General features: G+C 38.4%; 1 protein-coding gene across 3 annotated transcripts in view; it reads right to left on the bottom strand.

Moving 5' to 3' along the window:
- Positions 1-15,167, bottom strand: part of MAP3K14 (mitogen-activated protein kinase kinase kinase 14) — a 43,325-nt gene that overhangs the window by 3,891 nt on the left and 24,267 nt on the right. For all 3 annotated transcript variants that reach the window (XR_015740288.1, XM_026718272.2, XM_087917470.1), the window contains exons 7-15: positions 14,252-14,381; positions 12,995-13,126; positions 12,504-12,608; positions 10,514-10,677; positions 7,674-7,824; positions 5,943-6,272; positions 4,527-4,633; positions 1,132-1,276; positions 115-215 (exon numbers count right to left, since the gene is read on the bottom strand). Coding sequence is in view for 2 of the 3 variants with exons in the window: in XM_026718272.2 (XP_026574057.1) it covers positions 115-215; positions 1,132-1,276; positions 4,527-4,633; positions 5,943-6,272; positions 7,674-7,824; positions 10,514-10,677; positions 12,504-12,608; positions 12,995-13,126; positions 14,252-14,381 (1,365 nt within the window). In the remaining variant the exon portion in view is untranslated. The remainder of the gene's footprint in view (positions 1-114; positions 216-1,131; positions 1,277-4,526; positions 4,634-5,942; positions 6,273-7,673; positions 7,825-10,513; positions 10,678-12,503; positions 12,609-12,994; positions 13,127-14,251; positions 14,382-15,167) is intronic.

The following is a 15,167-nucleotide window of genomic DNA, read 5'->3' as shown; positions in this document are numbered from 1 at the left end:
GTGCGCCTTCTGCCATGGAAAAGTTGCTCGCCTTGCAAAATTTAGATTTCCTTCACCAAAAGCTCTATTTTAATACATAGCTAAAAAAGACTGGTTCTTCAGCGCAACACCTACCTGGCTGCTAATTCCAGTGGCAACATCTCCCACCTTAGTTCCATGGAATTCTCTGATGTGGAGGCTTTCCCCACTAAGCAAGCAGATCTCAATTTTCACCCCTGGGAGAAAATAAAAGAGAGAGAAAAAAACAACACCTTTTTGTTCCAATTTTATTGCAAAGAGATCAATAGCTCTCAATCTTCCTTCTATCCATCCCTGGACTAAATTCCTTCCATCACAACATAGGATGCTTCTCAGCCCAGAGAATATTTGTGGTTGAGATTCCAACACTGGTGGCTTTCAAATCACAACATGATAGCTGAGAAATCCTGAAACTTGAAGTCCAAATGTGAAGTTAAGTAAGATTGAGAAATATGGATTTAGACTATGGTTCTCCAATCTTTTGGCTTCTTTGAGCTGTACTTGGTGAAGATGAATTTTTAAGCCACACATAAAATATATAATAGAGTTAAAGTATATAAATAAAAAACTTCCTTCATTTTTTATCATCTTGTGGGCTGCATTACTAGCTGTCTTAATCTGCTGCATGCAGATCATGGGTTGGGCGCACCTGATTCAAACCACCTGGCCCAAACCCTGGTCAGTGTAAGAATCTAAATGAAAGCATCAGGATCTAAAGGAGTCCAAAAATCACAAATATATTTTGAGCATCCAGCATTTCATTAACTTTTGTTGTTGCCATTTTTAAAGTTCAGCTGAACATATAGATTTTACAATCATTTTGAAAATAATGTAACATACACTTAACCAGAATAATCTTTGAAAGCTCATGGCACACTTAAGTTGTCTTTCAAACAGCCAAAGTCTTCACCATTTAACTTTATCAAATAAACATTTTCCAGAAACATAGGTTAGATTGTTACTAGAAAAATCTAGTGAGTAATGGGGAAGAATAATAATCTTCCAGGCTGCTATCCTGTTGTTCTAGCTCATAAATCCATAATTCAAGTAGTAATTAATCTTGATTTTCTTAAAAAAGTAATCTGGGGCTATCATCCTATAACCATGTCTTACCGTTCACATAAGTGGGCATATCTGTATTCCTGCTACGATTCAGCCAGCTGTCCCAGCTGGTGCTCTGGCCATCTACTTGGCTGTTCCAGGAATATACCCCTGAACTCATGGTGTCCTTTAGACTGTAGGACATTTTCAATGAGCCCTAAAGAATCAAAAAGAGGAGGAACTGCATTTTTGGAGAGGCTTGGCTGCCAGATGTATCTTTTTGTTACGTTATTTTTTGCATTCCTTTCTGCAGTCTGTATCCCCCCCCTTCCCCCCCGCAGCTCCAAACACACAGAAATTTCTCAAGAAATGCAAGAGAGTGGAAATCTACATGGCCTTGTATTTGACACTTAGTATATGAAGAAAAAAAAGTAAATGTGAATACTTTCAAGCATGAGAAATAAGGGGTGCATTTTTGCATGCTAACTTTGCTAAAGAAAAACTATATGTGAGAGAAACAGAGACAAGCAGAGAGAAAGAAGACAATTTTATTTCAGTATGCATGTGTGTTTTAGAATGGTTATGGCTAATGGAACGTCTAACCAACTGTTCATGAAGTTGATCGTTTGTCCAAGTGCCATGGCTCAGTACTGAAACTTTCTAAATGGGAAAGACGCACCAGCCAACACAACTGCATAGGCAGAGGAGAAGGGGGACATACGGAGAATAGCTAGCTGGTTTGTAAGATGCTGGGGAAACAGCTCAAAGATTCAGGGATGATGTGATACGAAAGAAAAATGTGAACACTCCCTAGGAATATCTGTAGCCTTTTATTATGTAGGATAATATTTATTATATTTAGTTATATTTAGATTCCACTGATTATGGCAGATCTTTACATTTTGGCTGAGAATGGGTAACTGGCCAAAATCAATCCAGTTGATTCCACAGTTGAATGAGGGTTTGAACCCGATCTCCCTGTTCCAGTCCAACAAAATAAACATTACACGGTACTGCAATTACATGCAATTAAACTGCTGGAAAGCACAAAGCCCTGGGGATGATCTGAAGTGAATGGGAAAGAGACTGGAAATAAATGCTGCACCATAGAGGTAGTCCTTGATTTATGATTATTCATTTGGTGCTCATTTGAAGTTACAACGCTACTGAAAAAAAAACCGACTTATGACTGTTACCTGAAGTTATGGCCATTGCAAGCATCCCATGGTCATGTGATCAGAGTTTGGATTCTTGGCAGCCTGCCCACATTGCCAACCACAGGGGTACTTCAACTTCCCTCTCCTGCTTATCTCTTGCCCATCTATCCTTTTTGGCCACCTTGCAGAGCAGCACCCCGTGGCAGAAGCATCAAAGTAGGGGCTGAAGTAGAGGCCCAGGGCCTTCAGCTAGCCAGCTACTATTATCCTCTAGGCTTTTATTGCAGTCACAGGGCTGCAGCTGCCACTGAGAAATGCTCCCTCAAGCCACAAATCTCAGCTAGCTACCTCAAGACCACAGCACAAAGCACTAATGGCTTTCACTGACCTCCATCCTCCAGGCCCTGCCACACTCAGCTGACCTTTGCCATCTTCCTATTCAAAAGGCATGCCCTGCCTAACCTCTTACAAAGCAGTTGATGGCTACACATGGCATTCTTCCCAAGGTCACTTGTAACATTCTCCAAATAGTGTGCCCAGTGCTTGTAATGCTTCAGAACGTGTTTGGAAATTTTCTGAGGTCTTCCAAAGCATTGCTTGCCTTTCTCCAAATAGGGTGCTCATTCTCAAAGATATGGCGAAGACCTTAGAAAAAGCTTTCTGAAGGCTTTCTGAAACATTGGGAGAGCAGGATGCACTATTTGAAGAGTGGAACACACAATTTGGAGAATGGAGCAAGCAACCTTGGAAAGAAGGTCTGGCATGGTCAGCAGTTGTCTTGTGAAGGTCCAAGGCAGGCACACCTCAGCAGCAGCAGGAGGAAGAAATCAGTGATGGTCAGTAGGATGGTGAAATACAGGGCAGCGAGGGTGGCTGGGCTTAAGTATACTATACCGTACTATTGAGTTACAGTTTTCTACCTCCCTGAGACAGCTGCTTTGTGCTGTGTTGCTACTGAGCAGTTTCTTACACACCAGATGCATGGCATGCCAAGAAAACCCTGAGCTGCACTGTATTATTTCTCTCTCCTCCTTCCTGTCACACTGTATTCTAGCATCCCCACCAACTTGTGTGCGGTCTGCTTCAGGCCTCCCAGGGCCCACCTAACGCCCCTGCATTGCCCCCATTGTCATGCCATAGCACCTAACCTTTATATATTGTTGTTTCAGATCTACGCACATGGTTCATTTTATTGGAAGATAGGTGGGTTTAGCTGCACGTCGAGCTGCACACAGACTAACGTGCAGTCAGGACAGAACACCCATGCTGTTTAGCTGCGCTTACAGTTAAAAGCATAAAAACCACATAAAAATACATCAGTAAATTGGGCGCCAAGCAAAAAGCAAAGATGAAATAAGTTAAAAATTAAAAAGGGGAAGGGAGAACATTCAAAGCAATAACCCTCTCCAGGTTTACATGCCACTCTTGATTCCACACGGATTGGCATAGCAAGGTCTTCATACCCTTTAAAAAAGACCCGGAGAGCGGAGGATTGGCACCTCTTGATAAGGAGAAAATTCCAGAAGGCTGAGGCAACGGCAGAGAAGGCTCCTTTCCTGGACCCTAATAGGTGAAATTCATACTCTTTCTGTCTGACTGATGTTATCGGGGCAGGTGTGTGTGTGTATTTATTTGGGATTCTCTCCACTTCCTGCTTAATTAGGGAGCCTCGGGTGGCGCAGTGGTTAGAGTGCAGTACTGCAAGCTACTCCTACAGCAATCTGACAGATTGAATCCCACCAAACTCAAGGTTGACTCAGCCTTCCATCCTTCCGAGGTGGGTAAAATGAGGACCCAGATTGTTGGGGGAAATAGGCTGACTCTGTAAACCGCTTGGAGAGGGCTGGAAAGCACTATAAAGCAGTATATTGCTATTGCTATTAATCACACACACACACACACACACACATGCACCATATCTGGAATTATAATGGCCACCAGGACTGTGGTTATAAATCAAGGAATACTTGGCTCTGACCCAGAAGATTGGATCAGCAACTTATATTAAGTCAGTCACTTATTTTATTATTTATTTTTTCTATTATTGGGTGGAGGAAACAAATATGCTTTACTCAATAGAATCTAGATTGGGGTTCTAATAAAATAAAATAAAAACCCCACAGTTTTCCTTCATAGCATAGACAGGACACAAACCTGAAGCAGGAATACACAGTGAAAGATATGAATGTACAAGGCATTCAAATATGCTCAAATTCTTCCGAATAACAATTCTGTACAATCCTTCTTGGAATATTCTGGACAATCAGTTACAATTCCAAAACAGCAACTGTCCATCCTCAGGTACGTTACCTTTTCACTAGCATCTGATGCGAGGAAGCTATCCAAGCTGAAGCAAGACAACATTTGTTCCTGTTCTTCCAGTGAAAAGGGTTGAGAGAGGCTGTTCAGAATCAGATCTATGGAAAGAATTGGATTAAAATGAAGACACTGAAGACTGTCTGTCCACTGCCGGCATCCAGGATTACCCTAAACTGATGATAATTTCTGGATTCATTATTAAAACAGACAAGAACTCCGTCATCTCATCATTAACGTTTCAAGATATAATGATTATAGTTTTGATTTGCTTCCAGTGATACATTAAATGGATCTGCTCTTTTTCTAAATGTGTATTGTACTTATACTAATTCATGCTTGCCAGCTATTATATTTGGTTTTTAAAACATTGGCATGTATTTTTCATTCTTACTATTTCAATATTTCCTTCTCTAAAACATAGCTTTCTTTCTTCAAAAGTTCAACCCAGTTAAAGCCTAACTATTTATTTTGTCTTTTGTGTTTCCAAAATAATCTGCCAATAAAGGATTTTTAATTTTTTTTATTTAGTTTATTTGTAAACGGAATATTTGTAACTCTGAAAAAAATTGAACAATGGATATAGCACGTTGCCCACTGGCATATCCTGGAGTAAAATCTGGTTCTTCTAAATCCTGCTAGAACAAATGGTTACAGATGCTGTGTGATAACTAAGAACTTTACCTGCTTCAAAATGATTTGGAAGAAGGGATTTGGAATTCATGCAAGCATGAGCACAGCTCCTTTCAACTATTTATGAAAGGGGCCACATTGAAACTTGACAATAAAAGACATGTTTTAATAAAATATAAAAATATAAAATATATAAAAAATAAAAATGCATACCATCAGAAGGCCCTTGCTACTTTCACACTCCAACATGCTCCATTTCCTTCATGGATGCCTGGCTTTTGGCAGTTTTTTTTTAAATTCTGCTACCATCATTACCCTTTCCTTCTTTTAAACTCACAAGTATTACATGACTGACTTCTTCAATTAACTTAATAACAAGCACGTAGAAATGCTATTTACTGTATAGAATACCATTCAGAAAAATCTTCTATGATGTGGACAGCTGTACAAAAAGCTTGGAGGGGGGGCGGGGAAAGAGGTCAGGTAACTAGATGGCAAGCAAAGAAGCAGCTTTAAATAACAAGAGAGCCAGTTTGGTCTGCTGATTAAAGCATCAGGCTAGAAAGTAGGAGGTTGTGAGTTCTAGTCCCTGTTTAGCCATGAAAGCTGGCTTCGGCTGGTCACTGTGTCTCTCTTTCTTTCCTTCTCCTATTTTGGGGGAAATAGGAGGAGGAAGAAATATTGGATATATTTGCTGCCTTGAGTTATTTATATAAAAACAATAAAGGGAAAGGCATGAAGGAATAACTCAATCAATCAATCCTGATCCGTGATTACCAAACTCCATCTGCTGAAGGTCGTGGTCAATGCTGGGCGTCCTCCATTCTGTCAGGTTGTATTTCCTAGTACTCGCTGGAGCCAGAAAGGAGGGTAGAAGGGAGTCAGATGGTGTCCGTAATTCCTTGCACGTGTCTGGGTGAGTTAACTGCGTTCTCTCAGTCAGATCCTCACATGGCAATGGAGGTCTAGGGCTTCTGGTCAACACCTTTTGGCTATCCACCAGTTTAGGTATGGATAACAATAGTTCTGTGAGAATAGCTTTCTCTGTGGGCTGCAAGCGTCTAGGTTCTCTGTATTCACCATTCCAGGAACTCTTCAGTCCTCCCACTACAAACCAAAAGCACACACAGGAAAATCTAGGATAAAAACACCTCGGGAGCACTGAGATCCCTGTTCAACCACCAGCATGCATTTAACACAAGGTAAGATGCTTCCAAAGTTTCAGATGGTATATCTAGATATTCTTAGTTCTTCTAAGTTTCCTGTAGCAATCCATTATGAAGAGGGAACATATACATTCTAAAACACATATATTTATACAATGATGACTACTCTGACATAGTTTTCAGTTTCTATAGCAGAATAATGTTTTATTATATTTTCAAACAAAACAAAACCAGAAGGCCGTAAATAGTACGTCACTTCTGTCTTATTGTCAAAAGACATAGCATATCAGAAATCACAAGTGAGTTTGTCTATTCATTTCAGTCATGTATCACAAAGCTCAGAAAGACTCCTGGAGCCTACAACAATAAAAGCATACTGCTTTCTAAAATACTACCAAAGTTGTTGCCAATAGGAACAATTGGGAAGGTTGTTCCACAGGTGTAGACCAGCTACCATGTGCTAAATCATTAAGTGCTTTTATCAGGGCAAATGCAGGTCTTTGATTTGTAGCTAGAAGCCTGCTGATAACCAGTCCCATGCTTACAGTACAGGAGTTTCTCAACTATAATGGTTCTCATCTGTCAGCTTGAAGGAGACTTTATCTTGATCTGCTTTATTAACCAGCCACATAGAAGGACTGTTTTTAGCAGTACTCAGTAATACATCATCCTTTCACTAATATGCAACTTCAGAATTTTGCACTCATGGATACGAGACCAGAGAGAACAAAAAAGATTCTGCCCATTTCTTTTTAAGATATCTAACCAAAATGGTGACCTACTAAAAGAATGAAAAGAATATCTGAACTGTCTGGAGAAGTATGTGACCAGTGTATGTGACCAGAAGGATTGGCAGAGCCAGAGCCAGAGGTAAAACAAAGGCTTAGTTTAGAGTCATTATGTAGTTATAAATAAGCTAAGTCCAACCCTCTTTGAATCTTATCTAGTTCTAACCTGGTGCTGATTGTTAGTTGAGAAGATTCCTGTAGATAAGCTTTTAGCAATAAATCAGTAAAATTGAACCTCCACATGTGAACCTGGTTTTCATGCATAACACTAGTGAAGGTAGTCAAATTCATTTACAGGCAATGCCTGTCCTGGGGCATGCTGTGTACTTTTACTTTTTTTCCAATTTATACCACACAAGTAACTAAAAAAAAACCCCGACTTCCATGTTTTCTCTTGCACAATCAAATGTGAAAATAATTCATGGAAGTAACATAAAGAGAAATGTCAGGAACAAATAAAAGAGCAAAGTTTTGTCAGGAGACTGTGTGGACAAATGCAAGAACGGAAGAAATTGTGAGACAGGTGCACGTTCAGACAGACAAAGCAATCTCACTTTGCTTGAGTGCTGTGCAGGTTTTCTTCCTTAGCTCTGCTGCAGAAGCTCGTTTTTTAGGCTCTTTCTCAAGGCCAGAAGTAATGACCTGAACAGTGGATGGGTGACAGGAGGGAGGAATTTCTCTCAGTGGGGGTAGTTCTTTGGCTATCTGCAATGGAGAGATGCAGGAAAATGGATACTGATCAAAAGCAATCGGAAAGCTACAGGCCTACACATAGCAACTATTTAACATACAATGACAACTACTACTGTATATATATGAAATAGAAATCAATTTCTCACTTTTTTGAAAACAAGGCATAGATAATATGTGACAGACAACTGCAATACAGGCAAAACCCCTCAATATTCTAGTACAAAAAATATTAATGCGCACAGAAATTCTACCAAGCACATGCTGTAAACTGACAAGTTGCCTTTAAAGGCAATACTCAAAAGGACAAAATATTGAGAGGCTTGCAAATAGGGCCAGTGCTACCCAAATATAATTTGATGTCCGAGATGGACAGAAATTTTGTTTCCTCACTGGACATTTGCCCAGCTCTTAACTCCAAGCTACTATATTTCACCAGACTGAACTAACTAACAAAAATCAGAATTCTTTTAGGCCCCAGAGAAAAAACAGAATAATTATATTCTTTGAAAAGTTTAAAGGTTTTACACTACATTTCAATTGTTTAGAACATAGAATAGAGTTGGAAGGGACCTCGGAAGTCTTTCTAGTCCAACTTTTTGCTTGAGCAGGAGACCCTATACCATTTTAGATAAATAATTGTACAGTCTCTTTTTGAAAGATTCCAGTGATGGAGCATCTGAAAGCAAGTTGTTCCATTAATTGATTGCTCTCAGCATTAGGAAATTTCTCCTTAATTCTAGGTTGCTTATCTCCTTGATTAGTTTCCATCCTTGTTTCTTGTCTGACCTTTTGGTGCTTTGGAAAACAGTTTGAGCCCCCCTTGCCTTTGTAGGAGCCCCTCAAATATTGGAACAGTGCTACGTGTCCCCTAGTACTCCTTTTCACTAAACTAGACATATCTAATTCCTGTAACCCTACTTCATGTTTTAGCTTCCAGTTCCATAATCATTAAAATAAAGTTCTTTTGCATTTAGAATAGCCAACTGTAACCTAAATAGTGTTTTATGCACCAAAATGTATATAAGCAGTAGATACAACTTGCATCTAGCATCCACACTAAACTTCTCAAATAGAGGTCTTTGTATAGGGGCTAATTCCTGAAGCTACTCTATACTAAAGATTCAAAGAAAACCATCTTGCTTTGCATTTTCTTCATCATACAGCTTCTGAATGATCGTTTCTATATGCATTGAATACTGTGTTATGTTTCAGAACTTAATAAGCTTACTTCATGTTTTGCTTTATCTTCCATTATATATGCAAACTGATTTACAAAAGATCTCATTGTTTTAATTAAAATTCAACTTCAGAATTACACTCTAAATGTCATCATCACCCATCCTTTCTTGCAGGTTCTGTGTAGACTTAAATTGGCACATACTCATTTTCTAACAAATACCTTATTTAAGAGAAAAATGACCCTGAATCTAAAATGTTTCCCTTAGAATAAGGCATCCCATGTACCATTTTCTCTCACAAGCTCCTATAGAGAACTATATACAAAAAATATAAAAAATAAATACAAAAATGAAAGGAAAAATAGAAAACAAGAAGAGAAGCAGATGGAGGTGTGGGAAGGGAAGAGGTAACTAGACAAAAATAGAAGGAAAGAAAAAAGTCCTATTTAAAAATTACAAAAATGTGTCATGGAACAAATGAGAACATTCAATACACCACAGTAAAATAGTATTAAACTACCATGCTACAAAACTAAGTAACTAACATAGCATGATAGTTTGTCACTCGGCAGGGCTGGTACAATCCATGAACAACCTGCCCCATCCACCTATTCTCAAATATAATATGTATATATGTAATATAACAGCTGAAACAATTTTGAGATATTTATAAATTAGTGAAGATATTTACCGTATATACTCGAGTATAAGTCGACCAGAATATAAGCCGAAGCACCTAATTTTGCCACAAAAAACTGGGAAAACTTATTGACTCGAGCATAAGCTGAGTTTTTCAGCACATTTTTTGTGCTGAAAAAAAAACCCTCGGCTTATACTCGAGTGAGATTCCCTCTGAAAAAAAATGGTGTGGAGCTCCGGAGCTGGGCAGCCGCTTCCCTGCTTCCGTGTTTCCTTTGCAACTTGTAAGCATGGGGGTAATCGGAAGCAGAAAAGTTCTTGCATGAGGATATATTGTTTTTTCTTTTTTAACTGTTTTTATGGGGCGGGAAGACCCACCGTCATGTGAGAATGCTCAGACACGAAATCTATCCTCCTGAAAATAAGTGTGTGTGTGGGGGGGGGATTTTAACAGAGGGGAGACTGTTATAGACTGTTGTTCATTTTGAACTTATCGCTATGATAAGGATCTTACCACTTAACAGATATTGCTGATTTATTTTGCTAAAAGGTACGAGCAAATGGCTTTTATCATCAAACAACTAGTCAGAACTCAGATTGCATATTTCGGTATAAACTGCAAATTCTAGAGATCTGAAAAACTGAAGTAATCCTGAGGTGGGATCTATAACTTCTTGAGAGCAACAGTTAATCTAAAATAAGTGCATTGTGTTGAATTGTAAACTTTTTGGGTTTTAAGCTACCCAACAAAAATACATATTTACTAACAAAATATACATTTCTTAGATTGGTTGAGAACACTAAGTATTTCATGCCACAATTATCTATTTTGTCTTTCAGATAAATGAACCAACAATTTACCCATTTACTAATGGGTGACTTACTTTGAGGCACAGAGGATGATTATAGTACTTAATCCAAGGATGGTACCCATTCAGTAGGTGCAGCATCATACAGCAACTACTCCAGATGTCTATCTTGAAATCACAGTGCTTTCCCATTATGATTTCAGGAGCCAAGTGGGTCTCAGTGCCCGGGATATAATCCCCTAAAAGTGGAATAGAGGAAACTGGTTCTTTAGGGTCCTGCTGGGCCCTGTTCCACACAAGCTGCCACACTGAGACATTCTTAAACTAATAAAGACTTGACCAACAGCCCTTCACTGTAGAAGAGCAGATGCCACACACACACACACACACACACACACACACACACAAAGATTGGTATTGGAGTATTACAATTGAGAGGCAAGGCAAGGATTCAGAAATTTTGAGTTCACATTCATGCTGGTTGGAAACACTCTGGAGAGAACTATCACTTGGGAAATGGGGGTACCCAAAATGTTTTGAATTCACAAAGTTTCAAGTCTGAAAGAGGTATTTTAGAGCCGAACAATCAGCCACTTCATTCTCAAAACAATTCTGGAACAGTTGGAACAGCCTCTTCCAAACTTGAAATAGTGCATTTGTAACTTGAACAAATCTGTTACAAATTTCTCTCGGGAAAGTTATACTGTAATCTCTAGAACTATCTTACAATGTGATTGCAATGTATAATAGCTTCAAACAATGGAAGAGCAAAAAATATATGGTGATAAGTACAGGAGAGATATAAAATATATTGTACTTACAACAGACATTAACTTACAGATAAATAGTTTCACCACAAAAAACATAATACTTATATTGTGGACTGAGAGTAACTGGATTAAAGTCACCCAACTGGCTTTTATGTCTAAGCTGGGTCTGGAATTTCCAGGCTCCTGGTTTCTAGCTTAGTGCCTTAAATAGTAAACCACTGTACTGGTAAATATCAAAAGCTAATACTTTCTGCAATTCTTCTACTAAAAAAAATATACAGATAATTCTCGGCAGAATGGAGCCTGTCATTATAGCAGAAGGTTGGGAGAGCGTTAAATGAACCATCTCAGTTAATAAGTCTCCATCCCTGGGAGACCCAACTCATTTGTTAAATGTTGGTTGTTAAGTGGAATAAGGGGTGCCTCAGGAATGGGAAAAATCCTGAGGGCCTAGTGCAGGCACAAGCCGACTTCTCTCCATTCTCTTAAGACCTCACCCACCTCCACGCTGCACTTCCCATCTTTCAGGATCCCCAAAGTTCCTTGGATCTCCTCCCCACCCCACCCCCCTGTCACTGATTGCTCATTTATCTTCTCAAGATCTCCAGAGTTCAAGAGGTTGAGCTAGGGAAGGATGACAGCTCATCCATTGCTGGGTCATGTGGCATAATTCCACAAGCATCAGGATTTTTGTGAGATGCTGGTGAAGCTCTTGACTTTCCTTTCCTTGTTAGCCTTAATCTTCCTTCCCAGGGTATTAGCATATGTTGCTAAACTTTTTGGGGGGTGGGGGAAGAATTCCAGGTCTTTCAAGATAAAATCCTTTTTGCTTTTCCTTCCTCAATAAACTTAGCCTTCGTTCCCAAGGCATGAGCACTATCAAAGCAAAGAGGATTTTATCTCCTAGGAAACTTATAAATAAGTTTATATTACCTAGGACTTTTTGACATAATTTTATTTTTTTCTCCATTTTGAGGCAATTTTCTTTTTTGGTAAAAAACCCATAGTAGCTCAATCTGCATAATATATACCGTTGTTGGGTACAGATAATGGGCAGAAGATAGTTGGCATATGTTATCATATAACATTTTAAAAAATAGATAATGCCCTAAAATTATGCCTAAAATATTGAGTTAGGGTTAAAGATAAATCTTCATATCTGATGCTAGAAGATAGTGAGACAGACACCTCTTAGTTATTTATTTTAAGGACTGAGTTGCATATTTTGAACATAAAGGAAAAAGCAGTCCAATGCTTGTACATCAACAGTCTCTTCAGAACCTGCCATAGGTTACCTGTCATTATATAGTTCTTTATGCCATCTGGATGAAGTTGAACTGCATGACCAAAATCACAGAGAGCAACATGGCTTCTGTCATCAGATAAAAGGACATTGTCAGCTGCCAAAAGAAAAATTGCAAGGTTTTTAGGCCATCGATATCTATATAGAATATTGTCACAAGACCACCTAGTTCTTCTCCTTAGGTGCTCCCCTGACATTTTGACTATTACCGGGCACCAGAAGTGCATATTTACATGATTAAATGTTCCTCCATAGAAATTATAATATGAGATAAATTAACATCTCAGGCAGAAGAGACCCTCTCCCTCATACTTAGTTTTCTATGTGAAAGGAGGCTGCCAGAACATTTACATAATCTTCTATTGAAGTCAAAGAGAAGTTGACTAACTCACATCTCCTCCTATTTTCTGAAACTGCAGCAATTAATGTCATTTTGAGCAAATTCTCTGCTACTTGGAATTGGCTGTTTAATGCTGATCTTACCTTTTACATCTCCATGGAGAATGCTGTGGGCGTGAAGATATTCCAAGGCTTCCAGTGTTTGGCTGAGATAATCAAGAGCTCTGTCCTCAGGTAGGTACCCACACTGCTTAACTAGCTGGCCCAGTGAACCACCTAGAAGGAAAAATTCCCATCACTCTGAGATAATTATTCCTGTTATTAGCCAATAGCCAAGAAGTGCATTAGCTTCTTCAATCTACAGAAAAAATATCATGTGGCTTCATGGTCAAGAAGCCTGCAATTGTGGATCCTAAAGGACAACAGTGTACAAATAAGATATAGTACCAACAAAGTGTGGGGCCAAATGGGGCTCATGAACTGCAATTTAGATACACTAGCTTTAGAGTTTTTCCGTATGTAATCTAATATATATATATTTACAATGGCTAAGCAGATGGCTATGGGGAAGCAAGGAAGACTCTAAAAGGAAGAAGTAAATATTCAGGAGGTTTTTCTTCTTCTGTTCAATCATGTTTGATTCTCAGAGACTACCTGAACAAGTCCCTGCAGTTTTCTTGGCAAGGTTTTCAGAAGTGGTTTGTCATTGACTTCCTTCTGGAGCTGGGAGAAAGCCAGCCGGCTTAGAGTCAAAGGCAAAATTAGAATTCACAGTCTCCCGTTATGAGTTCAACCACTGGACCAACAGGTTCTCACAAATATTTAGTTATCCTCTACTAAAAATAGAAAATACTTATCACAAATTAAAAGAGAAATTAACAGTAAAGTTGGGAAACAGTTGTGATCCTTGGTTTTTAGGAAATAAAATGAAATAAAGTATAAATTGACAGCTAGAGAAAACTAGGCAAGATCAGGTCAGGAAAGAAATCCTGCTTCTCTGCTAAAAATTTTATAGCATTTGATATTCATAGGACCATTAAACCCAGAGTATTAAAATTTCATTATATCTTAACATGATGAACAAGTAAGGTTCAAATAATATTAAAAAAGAAAAAGAAAAAAAGGAAGCAAGTCTAAGATTGGAGGAAGTGGAGGGTCAGAAATAGGGTTTTAAGAAAAGTATTCCATCAAGTTTCAGTTCCATATCCCATGACCACATCAGGCAACATTTAATGTTTAGATGTTGCAGAAGCAATCCCGCCCCCCAAAAAAATTTAAATTGACTAAATTATAATTCTGCTTCACTCCTCGTCACTCAATTTATTTTTGCCCCTGTAATAATCTGCGATTCCTATTGTTCACGATATTGCTAATATCTTTTCTCTGTTCTTGATCACCTACCTTCCATCATTTTCATGAAGATAGTAACCCACTGGCCTTCTTTCACTGCTCCATATAGAGGGAGGACTTTGGCATGTGTCAGTCCAACACATGTTGACAACTCTTCTGCACGAAAGTGTTCAACTTGTATCTAGAAAGAGAAGTATGAGGTAGAAAGGTTTAAACAATATCGGCTTTAAATAGAAAAATAATGGCTTTCATATACAATTAGAATAAACCAAGACTACCTAGTCCAGTATCTTGTTTCTTCAAATGAATTAACTGTGAGTTGAATGGGGAAAGGGCAAGAGAAGTTCAGGGCACATGTGAGAAAGAAGAAGATGAGCATGTTGGGGTATTTAGATTTATTATCTATAAGGAAATTGAGAGGCAAACAGAATGCTTGATAGCCTATACCAACCTTAATTAAAAACGATCATTATTCTCAGCTGCTTAAATGAAAAAGAGATGAGAATGAGAGTCAGAAAAAATTGAAATGGAAGAGACAGATCCTAACAAAATTTTATAAAGAAAATTATGGTAACAAATGAAGCTAAAAGCTAAAAATGGATTAAAAAACAAGACGAGTAAGCAATGAACCAAGAAAACATTCAGGTGCATGATAATTCTAAAGTAACTGAGAAAAAGAACTGTAATCTATTGAGAGAGAAAAAGACTTTGGAAAATGGGAAGTTGAGGAAGAAATTGAATTTCACAAACTCATTGAGATTCCTGAGTCATAAGTATCTACAAAACCCAGTGGGATAAGTTAATTATTGAAACAGGAGCTTGGTTCATACACATTGTTAAAGCAAATTTTCTTTTTGCTATTGTTTAGTGTGGCAAAGCACTCATGGTTTGTCTATCAAATTTCTCACTTAATTTCCGTCTATCTCTTCTAGAATCTGAATATCTCAAATATTTTAGTAAATATTTT

This window comes from Pseudonaja textilis, chromosome Z, assembly GCF_049901715.1.
Source record: "Pseudonaja textilis isolate UNSWEBS1 chromosome Z, rPseTex1.2, whole genome shotgun sequence".
NCBI classification, from domain to species: Eukaryota; Metazoa; Chordata; class Lepidosauria; order Squamata; family Elapidae; genus Pseudonaja; species Pseudonaja textilis.
Note: the sequence above shows the minus strand (reverse complement) of the source record. Positions and strands in the feature narration are given on the sequence as shown.